General features: G+C 42.0%; 1 protein-coding gene across 1 annotated transcript; it reads right to left on the reverse strand.

Moving 5' to 3' along the window:
* Positions 1-2,413: 2,413 nt before the first annotated feature.
* ALKAL2 (ALK and LTK ligand 2) lies at positions 2,414-14,965 on the reverse strand. The gene is made up of 5 exons (XM_059842814.1): positions 14,683-14,965; positions 12,298-12,351; positions 12,107-12,187; positions 9,668-9,734; positions 2,414-3,086 (listed from the first exon to the last, which is right to left on the reverse strand). The coding sequence occupies exons 1-4, from the start codon at positions 14,963-14,965 to the stop codon at positions 9,670-9,672; spliced, it is 483 nt and encodes a 160-aa protein (XP_059698797.1). The 3' UTR covers positions 2,414-3,086; positions 9,668-9,669.
* Positions 14,966-20,095: the final 5,130 nt, after the last annotated feature.

The raw sequence follows: 20,095 nt of genomic DNA on the forward strand, positions 1-20,095 counted from the left end.
AATACCACTCATGAAAAATGTAATTTTGAATGAAAAATACAGAATGACTCCTGTTTCTCCCTCCCTGCCCCCACAGCTTGTTGTAAGTGGTAAAGTTAAGACTAAAAAAAAAGTCTGCTATAATCTAGTATAGGTGTGTTTTCTGTCAGAGCATGATGATTTCTGCTAAATCTAGAGAAAACTTCTAGGGGATTAATTTATTTATATTAATTAATTAAATAATTAGTAAGTTTCCATTTCCCTTTTACAAGGAGATTTTCTAGAAGGTTTTTGTTTAGCCAGGTTTTGGGTATCCTACTAGAAAAAGAAAGCTTCACAAGATTTTAAACTCCTATGTTAAGTATTAGTCTGTGGTCTGGTCAGTGGAACCACAGCGAAGCAGAGTTCCACCCACGTTTACTGCAGATAAGCAGCTTTAGTGAATCCCATAGGAGTTGATACCTTTAACAACCATGTTTTCTGCAGGCCTGTATTGGACCCACTGAGATGTGGAACTTGGCATGTAGTCATCACTGAAAGCAAATTAAAATATGTATTTCTCCCCTGCTAAATACAGCCACATTCCAGGATGGGATTTTGTACTTCTGCCATTTTTTCTTCTGAAGAGTTGGATGCTGAAGGCTCTGAAGTGTCAGTTTCCAGAATCTCAGCTCCTATCATTCTCAGGGTGGGGAGGATCGTGTTTGGTTTTAGTTTTACATTTTGTGGTTCAAACTGAGTATAGAATGGAAACTATAAATGCCATGTTAAGATAAAAATAGTTCCTTGGTTGGTTTGCCCTGGCTGGATGCCAGGCACCCACCAGAGCTCCTCTCTTGTTCCCCTCTGCAACTGGACAGGGGGCAGAAAATAAAATGAAAGGTTCATGGATTGAGATAAGAACTGGGAGAGGTCACTCACCAAATAGTGTCATGGGCAACACAGACTCATGCTAGGGATTTTAACTGAAATTATTACTAACAAATTCAGAGCAGGGTTATGAGAAGTAAAATAAGACCTTAAAAATACCTTTCCCCCACTACTCCTTCCAGCTCTACCTCCCCCCCAGCAGTGCAGGGAGATGGGAATGGGGGTTATGGACAGTCGATCCCAGGTTGTTTCTGCTGCTGCTCAGGGAGAAGAGTCCTTCCCCTACTCCAACATTGGGTCCACCCCACTGGAAATAGTTCTCTATGAACTTCAACTTCTCTATTGCACAGGCACCAATTCCCTCCCCAACCTACTGCAGTGTGGATCGCTTTTGAACAGAGAGCAGTCCAGAGCAGTCCCTCAGGAACAGTCTGCTCCAGCCTGGGTCCCCCACAGGTCACAAATCCCATCACCAAACCTGCTCCAGTGTGGGTTCCTCTCTCCACAGGCCTGCAGGTCCCTGCCAGGACCCTGCTCCAGCACGGGCCTCCCACAGGGTCACAGCCTCCTCTCTCAGGCATCCTCCTGCTCCAGTGTGGGTCTCCTCCATGGGCTGCAGGTGGATCTCTGCATCCCTGTGGATCCCCATGGGCTGCAGGAGCACAGCTGCCTCACCATGGGCTGCACCACGGGCTGCAGGGGAATCTCAGCTCTGGTGCCTGGAGCACCTCCTGCCCCTCCTTCTGCACCAACCCTGGTGTCTGCAGGGCTGTTCCTCTCATGTTCTCATCCTGCTCTTCTCTGGCTGAAATTACAACTGTGCAGTAACTTTTCCCTTCTCAACTGTATCATCCCATAGGTGTTACCATTTCTGATTGGCCAGGGGCGCATCCGTCCTGGAGCTGTCTGGCATTGGCTCTGCTGGACATGGAGGAAGCTTCTAGCAGATGGTCCCAGAAGCCACCCCTGTAGCCCCTGCAATACCAAAACCTGGCCATGCAACTTCAATACATGGATTTATAGGTTGCACATAAAATTTTTCTTCCTGTTTTAGTTATTTTACTGTGACAACTGGATTTAATATCTGATTTAAGGAAGAAAGGGAAATGGATGCCAAAGTTTTTGGAGTAACACTAACTCTTTAAAAAATCTACAAGACTCAAATGATTTCCTGGATATGTTCTGATTAGATTGCTTTGCAGTATCATGAACAGACTGCACATTATTAAAAAACAAACAAAAACCCCCTCCCCAAACCAAAGCCAAAACCCAAACAAAAACCTCACAACATCTGTTAGTCTTAAAAAATATTCCATTTTATAATGCTGTAGAGAATTTGAGCAGCCTCATAGTCTGGGCATTCTGTGGGTTTGAAACACACAGATCTATCCATCCTCATAAATCCAGGGTGTCCAGGTTACTGAAGTCTGAAGTGAGTACACCTTTCCTTCTTACACAAGTGAACTCTGTGGAATGAGATGTTAAGTGTGGATAAATGATAGTAGCTGCCAGAAAGTAGTTTGTTTAGCTGGATTCAGTGACCAGAAAGCAAACTGAGAACAACTTAATACCAAACACTTTATTACTTATGCTTGTTATTTACAGTATTTACATATTGCACGTTCGCTGGAATGTTTTATACATTTATTATATAAAGTAAATTAATGGCAGCTTGTGTTTGTGTACAAAATCCATGCTCCACTGTCCCAAAAAGTATGTCTACTTGGAATAACATTCCTGTTTGTCATGCAGTTTGTACTCCAGGGTACAATGTGACCCCAATGCAAGTCTGTTTTAACCAAACTTTTAAAAAATTGCATAAGCATGAAGGATATCAAGTGACCACAACTACTGTGGAGCAGATCTTTAGTAGTTCTAGATATACAAACAAACATTCCTTAAAACTGTAGAATTAAGCAACAGAACATGAATTTTCTTGGTGAAATATCTGTGTTTACATAATTTTTGGCAGCATTACACATCAATTGTAGTGTGTTTTAAAGTATGGAGCATTAAGTACTACTGGCAGTTACACTACTGTAAAGAATGTCAATCTGCAAACTGTCAATGACATACAAAATGCATGTTAAAAGAATTATGGGAAGTAGTCTGTCAATCTGCAAAAATAAATCTCTTGTTCACAATGGAATTCGCTAAAAGGTAGTAAGTTCTGTTTCCCTGTTGGTTTCCAAGGCACTTCTCTTGGTTCTTAGTGTTCCTTGTAGTGGTAATAACATCTGGTGGATTAAAAGAAAGAAGAAATTGACTTTCATAATTTTTATACTCACATACATGTGTTTGAAAACATGTTTATCATCATGAAAATAGCAAATAAAACTGGAGAATTCAGTAATAACTTTGGAAAGATCAGTAGTGAATTTTAGATTTACCTCAGTTCCTATCAGCCTGACTGAAACATTAATGCTTTCTTTGTTAATCAAGGCTAAAATTCTGGAAAGCATAACTTTTTCTGATGATTCATTTTTGATAGACACTGGGGAAACCCAATTCTACCTATTAAAAATGTGCTCATAGTTAATCTGTTCCAATGACTGCATCTGTGAAGTCAAGAAGTGAATAAACCTCAGGAATAGCATTAACAGACTGCAAAATGCTGTCTAAATGCCTTGCTGTCAGCAGCTGTTCATGGTGTGTCCAGTTTGAAGGATCTAGGAAGGATATGGTGTTTCATTGGGCCCTTTTGTGAAGAAACTAGGATTCATATAAACAAGAAACAAATAGAAATAACTTTTTAAGAGTCGGTTGTATAACTGTAGCCCCTGGAACATGCCAACACTGAGCCACGACAAACTAAGCAGGAGCTGCAGAGGTTCAGTTTGCTGCCTGAAGTCTTCCAGAAGAGTGTCTTGGAATGAAATCACAGTCATGCCTATGGCACTGATATCAAAATCACCAATACAAAATTACAGGTTTCCACACTGCTTATGTATGTATTTTGTCTGTACTCTAGAAATGTTGATTCAGAAGTTGAGCAGTGAAGGTTTTCACTCCCCCACACCTTTAAAGCTTGTAAGAAAATGTAGTGTAACATACACATATCTAGAAGTCTATCCTCTTTCTAGACAGGTGAGCACTGAATGTTCCAAGTTTGTCCACCCAGTTTCAAGTGTTTCTATGCCTGTTGTTGTTCTTACTTAGAAATAAAAATGTACAATGTTTTTTCAGTCAGCAGGAACTACACACCTGAAAGACTCTTACATGCAAACAGACCCAGATGAAGCTTTGGTGTCTTACAGCCATCAAAAATCCGTGGTAGAAATAGAAAACCTGTGATAATCTGATACCAGAATTCTGCTGATGATATTTTTCACAGTTAAAACTTTCATACTGTCTGTCTGAACATAGGTAGCTGTCTTCCCCATGATCAGTGTGAATTCTCTGATACTCTGAGCTTCTCTACCTTTTCTACTGCTTAAGTATAATTTGTAATGGAATCATTTGTATGCAAAGTCAGTTGGACTTGACATAATCCATTGAAAATCAAGCTATTGGTGCATACAGAAATACTTGTTAGTAGTATTTAAACATTTAGTTTTGCAATTTTTGAAAGCTGTTTAGGAAATGTAATGATGTTACAGAAAATCTTAATGTAATCTAGGGTTTTTTTCTGGCTTTGCAGATAGGACAATTACCTTTTTTTTTTTTTTAAATCCTTTCTTAGAGGGGGAAACTGATGTAAATTTTCCTTGTCTTGCATTTTCATCTAGCTTATTTTCTGTATGTATGCTCCTACTGTACCCTATTTAAGCTATGATGTTAAAAAGTGATGTTTAGAAGAAATCAACATGCTTTTGGTTTGATCAGTGTGTGGTACAATCGACAAGTTAAACACTGAAAATGTAATAAAAACTTTTTTCATTACTAATGGGAATATGCAGCTCACTGGTGGTGAAAAACAGTGGTTAGGATGCTCATTTGTCATCTCATCTACACTTGCTTTTGTAGGGGAACTTGACAGTTTTGAATCAGCTAATCACAGTTTTCTAAACCCCTGGTGTTTTCAGAAACCCTTGAACAGACCCCAGGTTTTTAGCATTGATAAATCTGTTCTACTCTTTTTTTTTTATTTATTTATTTCATATAGTTGTTGTGTGCATCAGTCTAGGAATATTAGGCTGGAACTTAGCTGAAGGATGATGGATAGTCTTAGTGGAGAGCCTGAATGCAATTTGACTGCAGCCTCTGTTGAGAACATAGGTAACTACACAACTCCCCAGCCAACTGTGCTAATTTTTAAAAGCACACATGAAAACTATTGTAAAGGCATATTGCAGCTTTCCAGATTTGATTCTGGTTATTACCTGTGCATGATGATAAACTCTGTAAGAACAAGCTAATCTATATGAAAAGAATGTAGTGGTTTAAATATCAATATAAACTTTAAAACACTGTGCCAGTAGGATTTTGTAGCAGAACCTCCTCATACTTACATATAAAAAATTATTTTCTCAAGTGTGCACACCCAGCTGGAATTCTGCTGTAATGTGATCACAGAGATCCGTGCACTGAAGATTATAAAGCTCTGAATGTTCCATCTGGTGCTAGCCACAGACATCTCGCAGCAAGGAAAACTGAGCTGCCTTTTAATAAACCTGGATGATGCCACACTAGTAACCATGCACACTGGCTGCCTTTTTAACTCAAAGTAGTTCTGAGAAAAGTTTTAAATTAGTTAACTTGGGAACCAATTCCTGGCATCATGAAGAGGTGATTGAACATGCCCTGAGCAGCTGTGTAAAACAGATCAAGCTATACTTTCTAGAAAAAAACAGGCCTTCACTGAATAATACACAATCCTCTCACCTTAATTTCACCTTGACTTTTATATGGAATTCAAGTGTCTGACATTTCAATGCACTCGATGTTACTCTGAGAAAGCAGGAGTCTAAGGGAGAATGCAATTAAGGGTTGTTGTTTCCATTGTTACAAAATATTTGAAGCAAAATTCAAGTGCCCAAATATCTCGGTTTAAAAATAATTTGAAAAAAGAGATATATAATACGGTGTATAGGAATGGATTATTTAGTGGAGTATTTTAAGTTTCCAATTTTATCTTGTATTTCCAATTTTATCTAGCATTTGTCTCATACATTACTAGTATGGTCAATACCTCTTGAGGAGTTTACACAGATTTTTTGGAGTTCCAAACGAAATTTCAGTTTTAAGCGTATTACAAATTTTGCAACAAGTATATGACCTGTATGTAGAAATATTAATTATTTGCATCTGCATCTTAAGGGAACAAGCAACTGGTAGATTTCTTTAACAAATTTTTTATAATATATAAACCTCATTTTCTCTGCATAGCCTGAGATTCCAACTACTTGCACCAGTCTGGTATCTTTTAGTGTAAAAATGTGTCATTAGTTTTACTTTATTTGAAATAACTGCAGATGCTTTAAAAATTTTTAAAACTACATTAATATTTGTCAGTACAGAAATTAGAAGAAATCTTCAAAACAGATGTATGTAATAAGATGTGATAATGCAGCCCTTAGTCCCTGAACTTCTCACAGTGCAAGGAGTTTTCAGAGTAAGTTATGAGATCAGTGTTGGTCTCTAGCAAGCATGTATAGAACTGGTAAAGGAAAAGGGATGGAGCACCAACAATAGCACCAGCAGTTTTCCAACAGAAGCAGTAAAATCTGTATGACTGTAGCCAAAGTGGCTGTGACACATGCTGTCAAAGGGGTTTTCAGATTCATCACTGTCTGTCACCAGAACTGCTCATTATCTGAATTGTGAACTTTATTTATGTGAAGACTTTGGGAATTGTGTTCCTGGCATCTCTTACCTACTGCAGATATGGACAACTTAACAGTTGTGGGATGTATCTGCATGGAGTGGAGCAAAGCAAGCATGGAATATGGGAACTATTAGGAAGCTGGCAGAAGAAGAAGGCTGAAGAAAAGAACAAAAAAAAGAAGCATCAAGGACAAGACTCTAGCATAGCTGTGTTGACCATGAGAGGGGTTACAGAATAAAATTAATTAGAGATGGAACTGGTGCCAGCCAGGGAATACAGCCTGGGAGGATGACTGGGGAAAAAAAAAAAAAAAAGAAAAAAAAAGGAAGGGAAAGAAGGAAAGTAGTACTGAGAGATTGAGAGATGTGATAATACAAATCTGCTGCTCTGGCTTCACTCATGCAATCTCAACAAGCTGAAGGGCTTTTACTGGGTCCCTGCATTGCTCATGTCTGTAGGACAGGCAGAAAGGGAACATACACTCTAAATAAAAGAGAAGATGGAGCTCCGTTACATAGGTATAGGATACTTGAAAAAAGTTAAGGCTCCACAAGACATGTCACACCATAAACACACATGTGCCACATAGGAATATGTTGTGACAGTAACATCATGTCTAACTCCTCTTTTCACATACTATTTTCTTGTTTGATCTTAGCTCTCAGTTTCAATGTCTTGTGTGCTTTAAAGCTGTGCTAGTCCAAAATGCATTGTAAGTACAAATAAAAATAAATTTTTATTTTTTCTTCTCTCCAAATTGATCTCTAAACATGGACCACAGATCTGAAAAATACAACAAAACTACCAGTTTGCCAAAGTAATAGTCCAACTATAGCCCAGCCCACTTATAAACCTGCAATGAAACAAAAATCAGATACTGAACAAAACAGGAAACCTAATTTGTTTTACACAAATTTAACTGATGCAGTGGGAAAGCCTTGAGGAGAAGAGGTTTAATCCTACAGACACCTGTGCATTTCCAGATGTATGTGGTAGAGGATAGTCCTCCTTTCTGCTAAGTGAGGCTGCTTAAGGAGTCTACCAACACTGATTTGTGTCTGTGTGAATAAAAGAAGTGGACAGTTGTTGCTGACATTGAAATATGTTGATCAAAGGCTGTTTGAGGAAAGGATATTTTTAAATAGACTCCCAGCTTGAGATGTGAACTACTTTAGTTGCTATTCCTCCATATTACAATTTCATGTTTACATGGCAGGTTGTTAAGATACAGATAAAATTTTCTAAAGAATGGGAGAAAAGAATTTCACACTCTGATGTATCTGCTTACTAGTATTGGTAATAATATTATAATATGTGAATAATATTATTCACCTATTTGCAAAGTTAAACAAATTAAATCTCATTTATCCAGACTATATAGAGAGAATGACTTGTAGAAACCTTTCATGAAATTGAATAGCTCCATCGGTTTTCCTGCAGTCATGTTTTCTTTAGATTAAATAATCCTAATTCCTGTAACTGTTCTTGTATACTGAGTTTTCTAAACCTTTGGTCATCCATGTTGCTCTTCTTTGGACTCATACTAAAGAACCTGTATGTCTTCAAGTGTGGTGCCTTTAATTAAATATAATATTCCAGTAACAGTAATTGTGTCAAGAGTTTCATAAACAATGATTCTACTTACACATTCCAGTATTGTTTGACTTTCTTCAAGTGTAACACTGCTGACTTGCTTAGTTTGCAGTCCACAACAACCTCTGTTTTCAAGAGCACTATTTAACTATTCACCAAATTCCATGTATTTCTGCAGTTGAATAATCCTACAAGACTTAATAATTCTGCTCTTTATTTTTTATCCTGGTTTTAGACAATTTGGCTTATTTTCCAAGATTATTTTTAATTTCAAGGTTGTACTGTATCATGGTTGCTTATCCTGTAATACTGAAATACATTAATACAGTATTCTACTACCCAAGTTATTAATGGAAATGCTGAACAATACCAAACCCATAATGAAACCCTGTGACATTGGTCAGTACATTTTTCCAGTTTTGACAATGAAGCACTAACAATTTGGGTGGTTTTTTCCAGTCATTTTTATATTTATCTTGATCCTATTTCCCCAGCTTGCTTGTGAGAGTGAAGTGCAAAACAGTATCAACACTTAAAATAAAATAAAATAAAATGCTTAATATTTATTACTTTTCTCACAGATTCCTTCCATAAGATGTGTCTTCTGTCACAGAGTTAAAGCATCTTGGTTTGACAGCATTTGTTACTGACAAATCTACATGGTTATTATTCATCCCTTTATCCAAGATCACATTTTGTCTCAGGTAAAGGATGAAAACAGAATGTAAATTAGTCCTTCTGTATTCTTGTGTTACAGTTCTCTATACATAGTTTGGGAGTAATTTTTGGTTTGGTTGATAGGCTTTTGTTTTTATTTTGGTGCATGATGAAATTTCCCAAGTATTTGTGGGAAATATAGGCCCATCTAGGCAAAGAAGCAGGGAATTAACCTATAGACATGAGAGGTGTACACAAGGAAATCCCAAAAAATACGAAAAGCTTGAAGATAGTTTATCAATGCTACTGTCAATACCTTTTAACTGAATTACTGTAAAAGCACCTGTAACCTATCTGCATTTATGAAGCTTTGATGTGTATAGCTATGTATATATTAACTCATACTACTGAGTACAGCACAGATCAACAGCTGCACACATAAAAGGGTGGCTGCTGCTGCCGATACAGGCAATTGTGTACTGAGTAAACTCTTGAAAAATAAGCCACAGCTGCTGTGTTTTGTTCTGTAACAACAAATTCACTATCTGCTAACTGTATGCTGCTATAAATAATTCACAGATGATGCACATGGATGTTTATGTAAGGACTTCCAGTAGGGGGTACCCTTTCCTTAATGCCAAATTTTGCCAGATTAAGCCAGTTACTTCAAGTCCTCTGGGACCGGAATACCTTATCTAAAGGACAGTTGTTATTATACTCCCATGAATTTTCATGTATGAAACACAACATCTGCTGCTTTGCTATGCAGTGGGATGTCATTTCTGCTAAGAAAAAGCTTACCTTTATCCTTCCATGCACATAGGGCTTACTGCCAATCGAGTAAGAAGCCTGGCACATCTTTTATAGTCTGTATGGAAAAAAAAGCATGACTAGATTACCAAAGTAATCAAATTTGCCTTTAAAAATCAAAATCATTTTCAGTGTGCAAATTAGTGTCATAGCAAAGTTCAATGAATATCTTCGTTTGCAACAGAATAAAAATCAACTCCTTTGACTTAAAAGAGGAATGTGTAAAAATTGGGTAATAACTAAAAGCCATGTCTAAAGGCACGTCTAACTATGCAACTGACTTCTGCACATGTTCTATCTGTAAACAAACAGCGTGAAAGTGCTTGGAGGCTCTCCAAGTGTATGTATGTATGTATTAAAATTTATACATCTGTGCCTGTGCTTCCGTGCAGGATCTAAACATGTGACTCTAGTATTTCCATATTAGAGAAGGAATAAATAGTGCTCATCCACCTTTAAATCCAGCCTTCAATGAGCAAGTCTGTCAACTTAAGTAATGCCACTCTCCAACAGATTTTCTTCCTGGGAACACTTAAATTAGACAAATAACATCTTATATTCATACAAATTTTAAGTCCAGCCCAAGTAGATGACCACATCATAAACATTCATAGGAGTATGACATTTCATCTTAAAACTAGTAAAAATGTTTTTTCCACTGAAGTCCTATTGTTAGTTGTTCATATTTTAGGTATCCTCAACTCTTTGATGCATTCATAGTAAGACACAGAACCAATGCAAAACTAAAGAAATTATTCAAAAGGCTTTTTTTTTTTTCATTTGCATGAAAAACTGAAAGCAAGTATTTTGAAAGTTGGTTATGGACAGACAGAAAAGTAAATTATTTTTCAGGTATCAATGCTACTACACTGTACAAAGTACTAGAAAGTATGCCAACACAATGCTTTTGTACTGGCTACCACCACACTGCAGCATCAGAGACACTTTTGGTTTCTTTGCTGTTTGGCCTTCGGATCTCTACACACAAGGAACAGTATAATTTGAAGTCAGGATATCATCAAAAAGTAACATTGTTCTGTGCATGAAGAATTAAAGCAGGCTGTTTGTCTCATTTTCCTAGAAGAAAGTTACTTTAAAGAGATGCTAGTCAGTCCAGCCCAGTAAGTGATGTTCACTTCTGTTAGGCATTATTTCATTAATGGGTAACTACATCTAATGTTTTCTGGAGATGTAATGTTAACAATCCCAACTCACAGCATAGTTATGGTACAACTGCCACTCATACAAATGATCCTCCATTATCCAGACATTATGTTGGTGGATATGTCACCTGTCAGGAGGAAAAGGCTAATTTAGAGCCTTTAAGGCCAACTAGTTTTTAGCTTCACAGCTTGGAATACTCATTAGTGCTGAGCCAAATGATGTTTTTGTTGTGATCCCTAGGAAAAAGGTAATATGACCATTTCTTTTTCAGAACAGACAAGTTATGAACAACTCACATCTCCACCCATGTAAACAGAGAGTGATCTGGTTACCTATCTTCTAGAAATCCTTGTCTTTCCAAGGAATTCCTGATCTGAAGCCTTACAAATAGAGAAAATGTGCACAATTCTTACCAAATATGCCTTTAAAATGCACTGGACTGAAATATTTATTAATACTAGAAACTTGGAATCTGTAACTCTTGTTTCTATTCCCAGCTCTGCTACTGACCCAACTGGCTGACCTCAGACAAGTAAAATAAAGTGTGCTTCCATTCTGAAAAGGCTGTACTAAAATAGCATCTGCTTACTCAACAGGTCCACCTCAGCATGAATCTGGAGTCACATCTACTGACTGATAAATGTCAGTGTTTGATTTTTATTTAATTCTCTGTGCTGCCAACAGTGATGAGGTATCATAAGTGGCTTTTCCTTAGTTGTGTCCATCAGCACTTTTTTTTTTTCCTAAGCTAACAAGTTATACTTTTATAATTCCCCAAAGACAAGCATTGCAAAGATTCACTGTCAACATCACTGGTAGATTGGTAGCTGAATAGTCAAAATAGAAAATGTCTATAAAATGTGTCCTACATATATAATCAATGAAAAGTAAAATAACCCCACCTGGATTTGTGATCCTGTCTTGAATTTACAGCACTAAAAATTAAATATGAGATATTTGTGAGAGGAAAAACAAACACATGGTTTGGAACCCATGAGGCAAATATATCAGTACCTAAGGATGCAGTGTTTACAGCCATTCTACACAGTGTATTTGCAATGAAAAAGTTTTACTTCCATTTTTCTCTCTATAATGCTGATGCTATTCTAGCAAAGCTGTAGAGAATCCTTAGTACATTTTACAGCAGTCCAAATTTTTCTTTGCAGGAAATGCATTCTGACATTGTATCACTACTGATACTTGATAGAACTAATAAATTTTAGAGTTTCCTCTCGTTTTAGGGATGTGCTTGCATTTGTTACTTACATGCTGGGATGGTACAATCCCTTGTATTGTGATAAAGCCGATGAAAGTGTTTGCTACATTTTGGACTAAAGTAGAGTGGACCTGCAAGATAAAGAAAAAATAAGTTATGAATCAGCACAGCTCACAAGTAAAGCAGTGTAGCTTATGGTATGTATGTGAAATACGGATACCAATGCAAAATTAAAACATACCTGTTAAATGCTTCAAGAACTTGTCTTTCATCCTCAGATCTCTGGGAACTATTTCTGTGGGACAGAAAAAAGAATAGTGTTACTGTGCTGCACTAGACCTATGCTTGCCAAGCATAGTATGAAGACAGGGAATACTCTGTCCAGCAACATCACCAGTATGTCTTGGCAGGTGCATGGAGGGCAAAAGTCCTTTGCATACAGTAGGCCACATTGCAAGCAGTAACTTTACATAGGGAGACCTTGAAAAATGCTCTGTGAAACACAGTACTGATGGAACAATGTCTGTTAGGTGAGAAATCATTAATGATGATGGTTATTAAGTAAGAGTCAGTTCTAGCTCTCTATGAACTACATTATCAAGTTTACCTAGATTTAAATTCTTTCATATTACACGAGTGATAAAGACTCAACAGTATATTCCAGCCCGGGGTTGTGTCCTCTAATTCTCTAATGCAAATGTAACTACTACTCTGTCCCAGGTATGTCTGTAGAAGCACTGCTCTACTGTAATCATGGAACTGGATTGATCTACTTACAGGAATCTCATCTCCCTCCCCCAGCAGTAAATAAAATTCACAGGAAATTATTCCAAGCAAATTGCTCTCTTCTGGCTCCCTATGTTTGTGGTTTACCGCCTTGTGTTTTGTGTTCAGCAGATGGCAAAATGAAACTAGTTTACTGAAATCCATTTTAGCCCTAACCCCTGCTTGTGACTTCCTGATTTACAGCTATCTTTGATTGCTTTCCGTTACAAACTCTATGCTGATGGCTTAGTGCTGATTGTGTATGATACACTATATGGTGCTTTATTTACTTGACCATGAATGCCTGAGCAGCCTTTTTCATTCCCCTGGCACCTCTTATCAGATATAAAGCAGAGAGCATTTCCATCCAGATCCGATTCATTTGTGAATTTAGACACTTCTCGAAAGTCATTCTTCATTTACTTCTAACTTTAGTCGGTGTAAGTAAAATTGACCTTATCCTATTTGACCTAATTATGTCATGAAGAGCATTAAAAACACACATGCTTCACTCAGAAACTTCCCATGGGACAAGCTCACTAGGAAAGTGATGCCAAAACTGAAATGAAAGACTCTAACTAGTAGTTCCTTTCCAGAGTTGCTGGGAAAAACTCCATCATAATAACAGAATGAAAAATCCTGCTTTGAAATCAGTAACAACACTACCACCTAATCTGCTCTGAAGTAGGATTATTAATTTTGTAGGTAACTGTTCTACACAAGCCAGAAGTTTTGCACCAACAGGGTGACCAAAACTATGCCCATGTTCCAAGATGAGATTTAGAGTTGTGCACATCACAGTTCCCTGCTTAATCTGGCCTCTTTGACTCTTCAACACTTGTAAAACAAAATGTTCTCTCCTGTGTTGACCTTAAGGGGAAAAGAACTGTCTTCCTCTGAGCATTCATCAATCATCCAAATAGAGAATCAACATCTTCATGACAACCACCTATAAATGCAAATTATGAGGGTATTTGAGTATGAATGAGAATGGCAAAAAGGTACAAAGAAGCTTTAAAAAATCAATAAAGAAAAAATAAATAGCATACTATCAAAATGAAAGCCAGCTTGGGAAAAGTTGAGTAGATATTTGCTGGAAAATATTCAGAAAGTCACTTTCAGTTGGAGGGGTCAGATGAGCAGCAGTAACGCTGCAGGGGCTTGGGAGTGACAGGAACACTAAATTAGACATGGCAGCAGGAGGAACTAAAGTTTCAACTGAGTGCACAGAAGTACACCACCAAACTAAGCAGGTTAGAGAGGAGCCAATCAAACGAGCAGAAGGATGGCTGCAGGAGTGTCCCAAACTGGTCACAGCCTGCACAGTGACAGAGGAGTACAGTCTCAGTTCCCTAGTATTTCAAAGGTGCTACCTCTGGAGTACAAAAGGAACTAACAAGCAGGCTGAACAACTCAGTTCAGTGAAGCCGAATTGCAGGGAAGACTTCTATATGTAAGGTTTTTAAGGACATACTACAGTCCTGCAAGAGAATACTTGCCAGGGTCATTTCCAAGAAACACTTAAACCAAGCACATGATAATAAGCGGTAACCTTCCAGGAAAAAGCGTTTTCATCCCTTGTTTCTTTGATCCCAGCCCATTTAAGTCTTTTCCCATATTATTAGGTTTTGTTCAAAGCCACAGGAAGTTGGACTTTCAGTTGAGTTCATTATCCAGAGAGTAAAAGGCTCTGAGAGGTGAATGGAGGTTTTCTATTCCAAATTTGCCATCTGTGTCTGTTTCTGATACCAAATGGAATCTGCACGTATTTCGAGTGGTGAATTCTTAATACAAAATTAGTAACCTGATGCACTAACTCACCGAGGCACCCTAGGGAAAAAAAAAATGGACTGTGACTTACCAACTCTCTGCTCGTCCTGGTACCCTCCGTAGTCAGCCACTTCCCTTCGATCCAAGTTATAGTCATGCTTGGAGAAGTACTGCATCCCACTGTCCTTCTCCAGGTGGTACCTTTTCAGTTCCTGAATAATCTCCATTATGACATTTAAGAGACTTTGTTTGTCCTTCAAATCTGTGGAGTCTGTTTTTTCTTTGCAGTATCCTGCTGAGAGCATTAAGAGTACAAGCCCCAGCAGCCCAGAAGACCTCAGTCCACTCATTGCAGTCCGACCTGAAGAGTGCATGAGGGGATGAAGAGGAAGGATCCGCTGCTATGTGAGGTCTCCTGTTTCACTGGAAGAGAAAATTGGGGGTGGGTCGAAAGTGGGGAGACTCGTGGGGGTGAAATCGGAAACGCGAGCGGACGAAAGAGCGGCGACTGCCTGGCAGGTTGCACAAGGCGGGGCACAGACCGCTCCGGGCTGCGGGGGCTGGCGGAGCGCGACGGGGCGGGGGGTCCGCGGGGCTCCGCCGCTGCCCCCGCGCCCCACAGCGCCCGCCCCGCGGGCAGAGCCGCCCAGCGCCGCGGGCAGCGCGGCTCGGCCTCCCCGCAGCCGGCGCCGGGCCCCGCGGGAAGGCGGAGGCGCAGCCCCTGAGCGGGGCCAGGCTGGGGGTGCCCCGGCGGAGCAGATCCCCGGCGGGACGGGCGTTCCGCCCCGCCTCTCCCCGCCCCGCCGCGGAGCGGAGCGGAGGAGCACGGGCGAGGGGCGACAACTTTCCCCGAAGTTTCCGCCGGAGAGCCGCGACAGCTGTGCCCACTCTCGCTGCGGGCCTCCGGGCTGCGGGCAGGAGCGGCGGGACGGGAGGTGCGCGGCTGGGGGGCAACCGGCCGGGGCAGGGGACAGCACCGCCAGTCTCCCCATTTTCTGCCCCTTTCCTCGCTCCCCTTCCCTGCAAGAGCAGCGGCCAGCACCATGCCCGGAGCCGCTCGCCTTCGGACGACTGAGCGCCCCTCACACACGGCCGCCCCGTGCGGCGGCTCTGCGCTGCCATCCCTGGCGGGGTCCGGCGGCGGCCGCTCCCGCCCGGGGGCTGTCACCGGTCCCGCCGTACGCAGCGCTTCGGCCCGGCGGGGAGGGAGGGATGGGGGCGTGGGGAGGGAAACAGGGGAAGGAGGCTGCTGGCGCTCGCCAGCCGCTTTACCTGTGTCTCCGTCCCAGACGTCGAGGTGTCTTCCCCCCGGACGGCAGCAGCCCGCGAACGGCAGGGAGTCCGAGTATTCCGCGACTGGCCCGCCCGCCCCCCTCCCGTCCCTGCGCTCCCGCAGTATCCACAAACTACTCCATCGCCGCCAGCCCCAGTGCAGCCGCTTATATAGGCTATAGGATGGACATGAGACGGCAGATAGTATCGACTTGGAAGTGGGTGGAAAACAATAAAAGTCCACTTGGCAACCTCGGGAGCGTCGCTGCTTGCACAAGCCCCCCCTTCCCGCCCTCTCTCCCTTCCCGCCCCGGTCCCCCCCGTCCCTCCCCCTGTTCGGTTCTCCCGGGCAGGGCTCAGTCACTCCTTCGCTGCTCTCCGACGTAAGGAGACGGTCCCAAGTGTGTGTGTTTGGAGTGGGAGGGGGCGGCGGCGGGAAGATGGGGACGGGGGGGGGGGGGGGGGCGCGCATCGCCCGAACCTTTAATTAGAACCGCGCTGAGGAGCCACTGAAATATTGATGTCCCTGGCGCAGCTCTCGTCAGGCGGGTCCCCGGCCCGCGGCCGCAGCCCCGCGGGGGGCGGGCGGGGAAGCCGCCTGTTTACCGGGAACTCCGGGCCCGGCTGCGGCGGGGAAGGGGAGGTGTTGGGGCGGGGGCGAGCTGCCAGGGAAAGGGAAGGCTATTTCTGCTCCCGCCGGCCGGGAAGCCCGCGGAGAGGCGGCTAGAGTGGGTCTGGGTAGGGGGAGGGAGCGGGCGTGCCGCCTCTTTCGCCGATTCTTGGCACGAGCGGTCCCGGGTGGCGAGGCGGCTTCCTGGGCTCCCGGCGCTCCCGCTGCCTGGAAGCGCTCCCAGCGGGGCATGGAGAGGAGGAGGAAGAGGAGGACCACGACGAAGGCAGTGCCATCGCCGGGAGCGCCCTGTCCGTTCCCGCAGCTGCCCTCGGCAGAGGTGACAGCCTGAGCGAAGGGCACTGGAAGCGCGGGGCAGGCTGCGGAGCCCCCTCCAACGAGCGCCCTTCCCCAGAGCAAAGCCAGGCTGCCGCCCTCCCCGCGTAGCCCCTCGGGGCGCGGCGGGGGGGAGGCTGAAACCCGATCTGGCGGAACTCTGGGTGTTTACTCTCCTGTGTGGATGAACCTGTCCCTCGGCAGCCGCGGACGCGGAGCTCTCCCCGTGCCGGGGGCGCTCCCCCAACCCCGCGGGCGCCTCTCCGGGGCCGCGGGCTGCCCGAGCGCCGCGGGAACAGCGACCCCCGGCGGCCGCCGCCCCGCGCGCGCCCGGAGCTGCCGTCGCCCGCCGCCAGGCGGCGCTGAGCGCCCCGCGCCCCGGAGCCGTGAGGGCCGGCCCGGCCCACAGAGGTGCCGGGCACTGAGTCACCTCTGGGTTCTCCGTACTGTCGGCAGTCGGGCTCTCCGCGTTTTTCGTCATTTTAATCGATTTGCCTTCAAAACCAGTACATGAATGGCACATGTCGCTAACTACAAAAACTCAGCCTGTGCTGTCACAGTGCAGGTACAAAAACATTTTAAAAAATACCACATGATGAAGGAAGACGCAGAGGCAAGACCGAGCAAGACTGCTTTGTCAGGTTTCCAGAACCCTTCCTCCTCTTGGCTTCATGGTTTGTTTCCAGTCACCTTAAGACTCAGGGGAATAAAAGAAATTGAACAATTAGTTCCACAGTGAGAAAGAATGTCCCTTTGCATGACATAACTTGGTATGGCTGTACTTACATGTTAGTCATTCCAAATATTGACACATTGAGGTCACCAATTGGAGACTGGGAAGATGGAAAATGAGGCAGGCAGAATACAGCCTGGCGTTCTGTTCCTAAGATTATATTGCAAGTATTCCTTCACCCCAAGTAATCTCTTTGGAAAAAGGTAAATACAACTGCAGAACTGAAAGAGCTAAACACATGGATGGATGGATTCTCCCCTTCCTTACAGCCACAATTTCCATGTCAGGTCACCATTGTGTAAGGAAGGAGCAGCCCATGTTTTGAGTACACACCAATTCAAGTCAGAAATGCTAAGCTGCATCTTTTCTACTATCTCACATGTACCCAGACATGCCTGTTATGTCTGGCATGGAGACCAGCTGTCAAGGAACAGCCAGCAAATTGTTAAATAATATGGTTTATGTAGCCGTCTTCCTTTTGAAAAGACATTCGCAGGAAAGACATTAATCATTCTTATGAGATAACTCTACTCTGAGAATGGGATCGCTGGAACTGCCCTAAGACGCACCAAGGAGAAGTTAATGTCATAAACAATTGAATTCCAATGCTCAGGAATACTCCTTTTGAATTTACTAATATAAAGATAGACTCAAAGTACAATGAAGGCATTAGCTGAGATATGAGGTAGATGCAGAGTTTGTTGTCATTTTCTGCGTGCAGACTCTGAGGCAAGGGTCTATTCTGATTGGTTTACGTTGAATTATACAAGGATATATAATAGCTCTCATGACTTCAATAGAACTAAATTGAAATTCCCACTGATAAGTTTAGGATGGTAATTTAATATTCCAACAGGTTATATTTTATAAAGTATATTTTCTTAGGGCTCCATCTAAGCTAGCCATCTAGATGATAACTGCCTATACGCTACCAAGCTCCTGCTCTGCATAAATATTGTCAGAACTACAATTCCCAAGCCTTCTATCCACCCTCTGTTTGACTCCTGAGGCTTCTAAATTGAATAGGTGCAATGTTTGCCATGGCTGCTCACAGGTTCTTGGACTTCTTCCCTGGATGCCGGGAAGCGCCTGACTCTTGTCAACATTAAACAGCCAGGATGGTGAAGAAAGCATTCTTCCAGGAATTACAAGATGTAAGCTTTAATCCCTCAGGCAGAGATGAAAGATGAACACACCTTCCATGCCAGGACAAAAACTTTCTTGCTTTCCTTGAAAGAAGGTGGAGAGGGACATATGAAACTCAGTCTCAAAGAGCAACATGTACCTGAGAGAACAGATCCCTAGAGTAAATGCTATGCAATTAGGTTTTTTGGCTTGTCCTGGAGGAGTGGTTATCATTTAAAAGTGATGGGATGTTTTTTGTTTTATTTTTACCAGACATCAAGTTAGTTAACTCTTCCACAATTAAAATCTGTGCGTAGCTTGATCTACAATGTTATTAAAAATGCGCTGTCTTTAAACTAAATGCTGTGATCCTCAGGATAAGGACCACATGCAGTAAACGTACACCAATGAGATCAAATGCAGCATTTGGTGGATAGTTTTAGCCAGTGTATTCTTCCCTGTTCCATTGGTTATGAAACAAAGGCACTGCATTTGGGATTCGGAACAAATGCCAGGCAGAATTTCTAGTTTTGCTAAATAACACACATAAATCACTGTTTTTACAATTCCATTCTAGTATTCCATTCTAGTACGTCATGCTAAGACAGAAAAGGAAAGCTATCTTGACTTCCTTTATTTATGCGGTGTACATGAAAACAAGAAAATGTGTTCTCTTTGGTTCTGTTGTCTAAGACTGGTGAAATTTTCATGCTAAGAGCCCTACAGTTTTAAGCACGCTCTTGTTTCAGCTGATTATAACAGACATAAGGGTTCCTATCTATATTTAATAAAAGCAAGTGCAACATTTTTTGAAGTGATTGCACAGCAGAGCTGATTGTCTAAATCAGGCTCATAACCAATACATGAACTGAGTGTATGCTTAGAAGAAAATTTCAATGGACATTTATATGACTAGGCTCAAGAAATGCTTCTTGCATTGCTCTTCATTGACCTCAGAACCTCAGAAAATATATTGAAATTAATTTTTTCTCTTTAACATCACATCAACTTACAAAAATCTTGGTTTAAATATGAGACTTTTCACTCCTCACAATAGAAACGCAGTATTTAATCCTCAGGTTACGCACCGGTAGAGGTTAGTAGAGGGATGAGATGGGGCTGGTAATTCTGCTGGGTTGAGTGGGTAGCAGTTGGTAATCCCAGCAGAGATTAGTATTATGGGATGAGATGGGGCTGGTAATTCTGCTGGGTTGAGTGAGTAGCAGTTGGTTGACATGGCATTTGACTCACAAAATGTTGACCACACACATGGAATCTGCATGTGTGATTGTTACTTTTAAAATCTATATAGAAAAATGCACACACCGCATCCAACAGATGATTCTCCCCAAAATCTCTGTTCCAAGTTAATGAAAATGCAGAATGTTTTCAATATAATGTATTGTGCATAAGTATAAAATAATATTT

Source organism: Haemorhous mexicanus, chromosome 3, assembly GCF_027477595.1.
Source record: "Haemorhous mexicanus isolate bHaeMex1 chromosome 3, bHaeMex1.pri, whole genome shotgun sequence".
NCBI lineage: Eukaryota > Metazoa > Chordata > Aves > Passeriformes > Fringillidae > Haemorhous > Haemorhous mexicanus.